This window comes from Cyprinodon variegatus, unplaced genomic scaffold, assembly GCF_000732505.1.
Source record: "Cyprinodon variegatus isolate N-32 unplaced genomic scaffold, C_variegatus-1.0 Scaffold1301, whole genome shotgun sequence".
Lineage (NCBI taxonomy): Eukaryota > Metazoa > Chordata > Actinopteri > Cyprinodontiformes > Cyprinodontidae > Cyprinodon > Cyprinodon variegatus.
In genome coordinates, this window is record NW_015151754.1 from 118,808 (window position 1) to 128,129 (window position 9,322).

At 40.2% G+C, this 9,322-nt stretch overlaps 1 protein-coding gene across 1 annotated transcript in view; it reads left to right on the forward strand.

The window, feature by feature from the left end:
- timm50 (translocase of inner mitochondrial membrane 50 homolog (S. cerevisiae)) overlaps window positions 1-4,288 on the forward strand; it is a 25,683-nt gene extending 21,395 nt beyond the window's left edge. The window contains exons 6-11 of the mRNA XM_015402121.1: window positions 744-863; window positions 1,092-1,196; window positions 1,422-1,520; window positions 1,752-1,908; window positions 2,884-2,990; window positions 3,064-4,288. Of these exons, the coding sequence (XP_015257607.1) occupies window positions 744-863; window positions 1,092-1,196; window positions 1,422-1,520; window positions 1,752-1,908; window positions 2,884-2,990; window positions 3,064-3,162 (687 nt within the window). The 3' untranslated portion in view covers window positions 3,163-4,288. The remainder of the gene's footprint in view (window positions 1-743; window positions 864-1,091; window positions 1,197-1,421; window positions 1,521-1,751; window positions 1,909-2,883; window positions 2,991-3,063) is intronic.
- Window positions 4,289-9,322: the final 5,034 nt, after the last annotated feature.

Here is a 9,322-nt window from a genome sequence, read left to right on the forward strand (position 1 = left end):
AAAACTTGACAGGTTAAAAACTTACACTACTCCTACTCACCAATTTAACATGTTTAGCTCTATAACATTTAAATGCACCGCTCCAATGTCTAAGAGAAAAAAATTTAATGAAAATTTTTTAATGTATGACCTGCATCACTGTACAGAAGACTGCCATATGATAGAAATATTTACACTGTGCGCAAACAATTATTATTATCATCCAGCTGCTGCTGAATCACGCCATCTGGCGGAAAATCACGCGGCTTTTTCAAATCACGCGAGAATGTGTACAAAACAACAAAAATGGCGCCGGCAACGCTTCTGGGTCGTTTTCAGCTAATGTCGGTGATTTTAAAATAATTTTGAGTGATAAATTATTTTTTTTTGCGATCATTGCACTTGCCCGGCGGGCAAATGCAATGAAATTTGTACTCTCCCGACATTAAAAACGACTTGCCCCGGGCGATCGGGCGATGGTTAACATCGAGCCCTGATCTAGTAGATCAGAACCCAGTTTATAAACTGGCTTGTTTTCATTTCCAACCAAATCCAAAGTTCGGGTTCTAGCAGCAGACCGACATAAAGGCAGTAGGTCCAGTAGATCCACTGGGGCGGTTCTGCTCATACCTGTATGAGGAAAGTGTTTGTTCTGTTTTTACCACAGGGGTCAGAACTTCCTCTGACTGGACTTCTAGAGATACTTCCTGTGTGTCAGAGCAGAATTCTGGAGGAAGTTCAGGTTTTTATTTTTCTCCTTTCAGATGATCATCGAACCGACGAGCCCAAAGCTGCTACCCGACCCGCTGAAGGAGCCGTACTACCAGCCGCCCTACACTCTGGTTCTGGAGCTGACCGGCGTCTTGCTGCACCCGGAGTGGTCGGTGCGTCTCTTCTTCTTCTTGTGAAGAGGAAAAATGATGACACATGTGGATCGGGCCCAGAGTTCTGCTCCCTTTGCTCTGCTTCACACCACAGGAAGTGGCTGTGACCCATGAAGGACGTGGGTCCAGTCAGTGCAGCGGCTCCCGGGTCAGAACCAGGGGCTGTGTAGTTTAGTTCTTTCTGTTATCGTTAACCACAGCATCCTGTTTGTTCTGCTCTGTGTCCAGCTGTCCACCGGGTGGCGCTTTAAGAAACGGCCCGGCATCGACTACCTGTTCCAGCAGCTGGCGCCGCTCTACGAGATCATCATCTTCACCACTGAGACGGGCATGGTGAGTAACGCCAACACGGATCAGAGCTCCAGGAACCTCCTGATGTTTCAGCTCATTGGTCTCTAATCTGCGTTACCACGGCAACCCTAAAGCAGAAATGGGGGCTAATTAAACTTTGCCTCTTTAGTAGTTTAGATCCTTCTCTGCAGAAGTTTTTAGAGGCTGTAAAGGTTTATTTTTGGATGGATGGTCCATAAAGCTGACGTTTCTGTTCCCGCCGAGCAGACGGCGTTTCCTCTGATCGACAGCATCGACCCCCAGGGCTTCGTCATGTACCGCCTCTTCAGAGACGCCACGCGCTACATGGAGGGCCACCATGTCAAGGTAGGCGTCTGTGCTCACAGCTTCCGTACCGACGTCGGCCATATTGGACCTCAGCTCAGTGTTTCCAGAACCGCTCTGGTTCTGATGCTTCTGTCAGGATTTAAATCTGTTCATCTTTCTGTATGTTTTGGTTTTAATTTAAACCTCTACTCTTCTGATCACGGCCAGCGGATGGACAGCGCCCCCCTCAGATCACTGGATTACCAACATTTAAACATTTCTGTCCTTCAGGATGTGTCGTGTCTGAACCGGGACACCAGCAAGGTGATCATGGTGGACTGCAAGCGGGAGTCGTTCCAGCTGCAGCCCTTCAACGGCTTGGCGCTGACAAAGTGGGACGGGAACTCTGACGACCGGGCGCTCTACGACCTCGCCAACTTCCTGAAGAGTAAGTCCTGACTGACGCTCCGCTCATCCATTACACCATGTTACAGATTATTATGCAGGTTTGTTTGTTTTTCTCAGTTTTTCCTAAATGGTCACTGCAAAAGACATCGTTTCCAACTTAAAATATGAAAATTAAATATTAAAAATATGTTCTAACAAAGCAGCCAGAGCAGAAAAAAAGAAGAATAGAATAAAATATGTTTTAAATAACCTACAAATGATGGAAATATATGATTATTTTTTTTTTATTTTTTTTTTAACAGCTTTAAAAACTGATTGCAGCTTTTCTAAATCTGTGTTAATGATCAACCTAAGTAAACCAAAGACATAAAATAAAAATTTAAATAGAGTAATATAAAGATAAAGAATTAATTAAATATAAAGATAAATGTAAAGAATTTTAAATTTTTTTTCTGAACTGCAAAAAAAACCTTTCTGAAAATTGGAAGAATTTTGATTCTTTTTTAGATTTATAACCTATTAAAAATAACTAATTAAATAGAAATGAAAAATGATAGTAAATGAAAATGATTCTGAAGAAAGCAGAACCCGATAGTTAAAAGGCAGAAGTACAGGAACATAAAGATGTGATCAAAACAAAAAAAAATACAGAAAACTTTCAGGAACTGTGACTCTGCAGCGACGTTCAGCAGGAACCAAATCAGAAACACTGGAAGGATCTGTTGCCTTTAAGAACTTTTGATCAAGAATGTTTTTATTTCAGCTCCAACTACGTTAAAAAAAAGGGAAATAAAATGTGATCTGGTCTTTAATTTATACATCATAACGAGCGAAACCTGAACCAAAACCCGATGGATGTGACTCTGTGGAAGGATCTGGTCCATGATCTCTGAGCATCAGAACTTTCCTTTGCTGGTTAAGGGTGTTCTGTTTTTCCCACGGTTGCAGCCATGAGGAGGTCTTCCTTTCTGCGTCTAACTCCCGCCTCTCCTTTCTCTCCTCTTCCCGCCGTCAGCCATCGCTCTGAGCGGAGTGGACGACGTTCGGGGCGTTCTAGAGAACTACGCGCTGGAGGACGATCCCATCGAGGCCTTCAAACGCCGGCAGGCCCAGCTAGCCCAGGTAGGAGCAGTCAACTGCGTTTTGCTCCTTTGAGGTTCTGTCTCCGGTTCTGACCTCATGTCTCGCCCCGCAGGAGGAGGAGCACCGTCTGGCGGATCTGTCGCAGCAGAAGAAGCAGGGACTCTCTCTAGGCTCCATCGCCACTCGCTTCTGGCGTTCCAAACAGCAGTGAGGACGCCACAGAGCCCCTCCCACTCACACTGCTACACCAATCCCAGCCCTGCGTGCGGTGAGGGGCGGGGCCTGCGTACTGAACCTGAGCCATCACGAGTCAGTGGGCTGCATCAGACATTGTTCAGCTCTGGACCAATCAGGGTCAGGGCGGGCGCTGAAAGCCCCTCCTTGGGTCGTCCTGGTGTCGCTGATGGTTCTGGAAGCTGCTGATTGGTTAAAATAAACAGAGACATTGCTGTTGGTGGCCGGAGGCCGATCCAGGACCAGCGCTGCTGTCGCCTCCTCCACTCACAGGACCTGACCCCACTGCAGTTCATTTCCTCTGCCTGCAGGGGGAGCCGCTCACAGAACCAGAACAGTTTGTAAACTCTAGAAATAAAGAATCTTGTTTAAACGAGCTCTGAGCGTCCTGCGGCGGTTCTGATCAATGTTCAGGAGATGCTGCTGCTGTTCCTGATGTTTTATTTTTACCTCCTCCTCTGCTGACCTCATAAACCTGTTAAACCGACAAGCAAACAGGTCGTCAGGTGCAGTCGCTGGGTCACAGGAAGGATCCCAGAAAATCCTCCAAACATTCAGAAACTCTGTCCTCATTCTGTTGATGTCACTACACTAGAATATTAGATCAGACCAATAACAACAGGATTTATACACAGAAATAGTGATTGATCTATGGAAGAAAAACAGTCTTTTTTTGCACACTGTATTTTAAACACTGACATTTCTTTACACATTGAATTCCTCACACTCAATTGTTATCTGGTAAAAATTGGCCTGCAAAACATTCAGCTGCAAAAAATAAATTTGCAAAATATTCAACTGCAAATGTGTCGACCTTCTGGTGAACTCGAGCCAAAACAACCTACCCTCGATGCAGTCGGGCAGCTTTCAGCTAATGAAATTAGGTCATTTGGTCACGTGACACAACAGCTGGGCATAGCTTTGTTCCCGGCTGAATGATGCTGACGAGGAGTTTTTCTTGTTAAATAGATATGATGATAAAACGTCAGGTAGCTAATAATAGACCGCCATTAGAGTTTTTCATCTAATCAAACTGGGTGAATTAAGTAAGCCAATCACAGCTAATGCAGCACCCCTGTCTGCCCAGGCTCTTGGTTTGATCCGAAAAAAGCAGGCGGCAAACTTTTATTTTATTTCTTTCTTTTGATCAAATGTGCAAATGCCATTGACTAGAAGCTGCTCGACAGCATCGCGTGCAGATTGCTTTGGCTTGAGTTTACCAGAAGTTCAACACATTTACAGTTAAATATTTTGCAGGCAATTTTTTTTTGCAGCTGAATTTTAACCAGATAAAAATCCAGTGTAAGGACTTTAATGTGTAAAATACGGCGTTAAAAATATGGTGTACAAAAAAAGGCAGATTCCATTGAGACTGTTTTTCTTCCACATCGATCGGCCAAGGACTCTTTGGTCCTTTTTCGCTTCAGCTCTTCTATTTCCTTCGGTTCTAGAGTGAGTTTACGTAATGACTCTGGATCAAGTTCCGTTCTGGTTCCTGCTGCTGACGTCCAGCTGATTCTTTAGCAGGTTCGCTTAACAATCCTCTGAAGTTACCATCCATGATGGTTGCATTTTTCCTTCCACTCAACTTTCTGTAAGCTTGGAAGCATTACTCTAAGAATGAATAGCTTCTATAGCAGGGAATCCTCCTTCCTCTGATCATCTGTCCTCTCAGTGCTTTTCCTCCCAGTGGATCAGAACATTTCTGTATAAAAAAAATGTGTTTAGGTTGGTTTGATATAATACTCTATTTACAGACATAAAAGATTTTCATTGATACTCTAAATCATTGAGCTCTGCCAGTATCAGATCAGGCGACTTCTGTTGTCTTTATGTTGGAATCTGGGCTCGAATAAACAAACCAAAACATGTTTTTTGTGCCTGACAGCCTTTTCCTCCAGTGCTTTAAACTTGATTTCTTCCATCCGAACGAATAGAAGCCAATTTTCTCAGCAGGAGTTTTTTTATTTCCAGTTTCCACTTTCATAAATAACTTGGAAATAGTTTTAGCTGCAGGTTTTCCTTCTCTTTATAGGCTGTAAACTTCTCTGCAGGCTCTCCTTGAAGGCATCGCCTCAGTAGCATTTGGATCCAGAAGTTTGTTTGTTTTTTTTGTTTTTTAGCAGAAACCCAAAATGAAAATAATTAATTTAGAAAGGTCTGATCAAATCTGATTCAGCAAAAGTCCAGCTGAGATTCTAGAACATCTGCAGCCCTCAGAACCGGATCTGATCCAGGGAGGTCTGAGAAGTTCCCCATGATGGACCTTTAGTCAGAGAAGCAGAGATGGAACAATGACGCCGCTCCGTTGGAAACCTTCATGGGTTCTTGGAGAACCGGTCCAAGAACACCTAGAACCCTCGATGGGAGAACAGCTTTAAGTTCAAAGATGGAAAACTGAATAAAAACAAAATGTTGAAATGGAGGAATAAGAAACTTAATGATCATTAAAGGATTTTTATTTCCTCACCAGCTGTTTGTGTTTTACTTCATTTTGGGATCTTAGGCTCATTTAGACTTTTTAATTTTTTTTTCCTGGATTTTAATCCAAATGTTTCTAACATTTAGATGTTCAGTTCTGTTAAACCTTTCTTTAAGCTGAAATCAGGTTTATTTTAGGGTGAAACTGGACTTGATTCGAGGTTCTGTATATAAAACTGAATAAAAACTTGTGAAAAAGGAAAAGAACTCTGCTGTGTCAAACTGTTAAGGAAACAAACGGGAACCTTTCCTCTAAAACAGCCGCTTATGTCAGCAACCCCTTCATGTCAGCAATCGGACCTGAGTAACTGGTTTCCCAGCATGGAGTGGATCCGAATCAGCCTCTTACTGGGAAGTCCGCATGAAGCAGAAGAACTCTGTTGGACCTGCTTCATGATCAGAGCTGTCAGCTAATAAAAGTCCAAACTTGAGTTTCTCACTAAATGAGAGATTTTCTTTTAGCCATTTTAATTGAGATGTGCTTGGTTCTGACCGGGTTCTGGTCATGGGTATAGGCTTGCATAAGGACCAACAATTAGATGTGAATAACATGTTTATAATTTATACAGCATTGTTGCAGCAGTGTAGGACTTCTGGATGGAGAATATTCACAGACGAAAACATTTTTTATGCAAAATGTTTATACCCTATATATTTTTTTTTTTTTTTTTTTTTTTTTTACAATTTTGGTATAATTCCTGCTCTAAGTGGGTCACACTGAGCTAAAGACATGTTTTAGGGTACTAAAACATGTCTATACTACAGTTAACAATTGATTACTAAATTTGTTAACATTATTTTAATAATCGATTAATCTGATTAATTGTTTCATAAAATATATGAAATGGGTTAAACAGAATAACTACAGCCTAGGTGTACAACTTGTAGAATGAAGTTAATGTTCTAAATAATACAAATAGTACACTTAAAGATAAGAGTGGGTTTTACATCTGTTTACCTCTGCACAATTATGTATCTTCAAAAGAAAACACAGGATAAATCCACATATAACAGACATATTTAGACTATATTTGGTTAAATGGGCACATATTTACCTACTGTCTTAGTTGCTGGTAATTTCAAATGCAAACCTTTTCAAAGTGGAAAATAGTCCTAATTCCACATTCATTCATTCACATCCAGTGATGCTTCAAACATTGATAAACAGCATCTAGTGTGTAGTGCTTATAAAATTTGTATAATGTAGCAAGAAATGCTGCTTTTCTCTTTAAATGAAATAAGCCCTGATTTTCACGTCAAGCATAAAAAAAGCGTGCATATTTTTGCATTGGACCAATGAAACTGAAGACCAATAGTGTCCCTATAAGTTTAAATCAAACCTACGCCCTGGTTGTGGTCAACAGAGTCCTGACAAAGACTGCTGACCTCAGACACATAGGGATAAACCTGGAAGGTTGGTTCTGAAGCTGGATGTTCATAGACTGCTGCATCTCACTATATTAATGGAAAATTTAGTGGAAGGAAAAACTGGGAGGTAATGAATACAGAAGCAACAAATAGAACCAGAACTGAGAGGATGGGTCCATTCAAGATTTTCATTCAAGTTATGATTGGCCAAAACCTGAATGGCCCATCAGGTTTCCCCTCTGATCTCTATGTACTGGATCGGTCGCAATGTAAATTACACGTGTGCTACAGCATCGAATAATGATGATGTTCTCATTTTCACGGGGACTTAAGACTTTTAAAATAGAGATAAATTCATCCCTTTGACACACACTGCTTGTTTCATAGCATAAGTAGATTACTGTAACTTGTAATATAAAAAAGGCACATCACATTGCATAGTCGTAATCGAGTCAATAAAGTCTACAAATCATGTAATATGACGTATTATACAAATAAATCACAACAAAATTAATGTGTTAATGGAGCACAATAATACANCCAGGCCACAAAGTCTGTTTTAAAACCTTTACTCTCACTTCACAAGCAAGCATTAAAAATATTCGATCAAAAACCGGTGAAGTGGCATCACTGCAAAATTATAAAAAATACAATATGATGACATTTGAAAATTTTATAAATTTCTCATTTTTAAAAGCTATTTTTAAAGGCCTTAATGGTCTTGCCCCTGAGGTAATCTGTAAATTTGTTTTAAAGTATGCAAATGAAGGAATCAGGACAAGAGATGGAGCTAGTGGGAACTGCAGGATTTAAAGATTAAAAGATCTATGGGTCAGTCCGCCTTCTCAGTGAAAGCATCACATCTCGGGAACTCTTTGCCTCTGGAGCTTAAGTCACAGACTGATATTCAACTTTTCTCCACAAGATTGAAAATATGGCTCAAAGACAATCAAGAGTGTCAGCACTAAACTGGCTTGTACTGTACTTTTTTTATTTTTATTTTTTTTTAACTTCTCTTGTTTTTTTTATGCACCTGTGTGTCGTTACTAACCTCCCTCCCTCTTAATGCTAACTCCTTTTAAAAGCCTAACCAGGGATGAAGGCTGCAAATTAGCTCATGGCTACAAGCCTTATGTACTTGGACATCGGCCACATGTTTGGTTGCAATGTTTAATTGTACTGTCCCTGTCAAATAAACAAATAAAATAAAAATGCAAAATGTTTGTATATGTATATATATATTTTTTACAATTTTGGTATAATTCCTGCTCTAAGTGGGTCACACTGTGAGCTAAAGACATGTTTTAGAGTCTGTGCTCCAGTTAACGATTAATCGATTACTAAACTTGTTGACATTATTTCAATAATCGATTAATCTGATTAAATGTTTCAGCCCAAGATAAAATACATGAAATGGGTTAAACAGAATAACTACAGTCTAGATGTACAACTTGTAGAGTGAATTTAATGTTCTAAATGCTCAGTGTCGGTTCCTCTTCTAGTTCCAGTCCTTAATGTCAATAAAATAAATTTATTTGGTGTCCCTTGAATCTATTGTTTTGCTTCGTTTAATGATACAAAGAGAACACTTAAAGATAAGAATGGGTTTTACATCTGTTTACCTCTGCACATTACTATATCTTCAAAAGAAAACACAGGATAAATCCACAAATAACAGACATATTTAGACTATATTTGGTTAAATGGGCACATATTTATCTACTGTCTTAGTTGCATGTAATTCCAAATGCAAACCCTTTCAAAGTGGAAAATAATCCTAATTCCAAATTCATTAGAGCCAGTGATGCTTCAGTCATTGATAAACAGCACCTAGTGTGTAGTGCTTATAAAATTTGTATAAATGTAGCAAGAAATGCTGCTGTTCTCTTTAAATGAAATAAGCCCTGATTTTCACGTCAAGCATAAAAAAGTGTGCATATTTTTGCATTGGACCAATGAAACTGAAGACCAATAGTGTCCCTATAAGTTAAAATCAAACCCACGCCCTGGTTCTGGTCAACAGAGTCCTGACAAAGACTGCTGACCTCAGACACATAGGAATAAACCTGGAAGGTGTGTTCTGAAGCTGGATGTTCATAGACTGCTGCATCTCACTATATTAATGGAAAATTTAGTGGAAGGAAAAACTGGGAGGTAATGAATACAGAAGCAACAAATAGAACCAGAACTGAGAGGATGGGTCCATTCAAGATTTTCATTCAAGTTATGATTGGCCAAAACCTGAATGGCCCATCAGGTTTCCCCTCTGATCTCTATGTACTGGATCG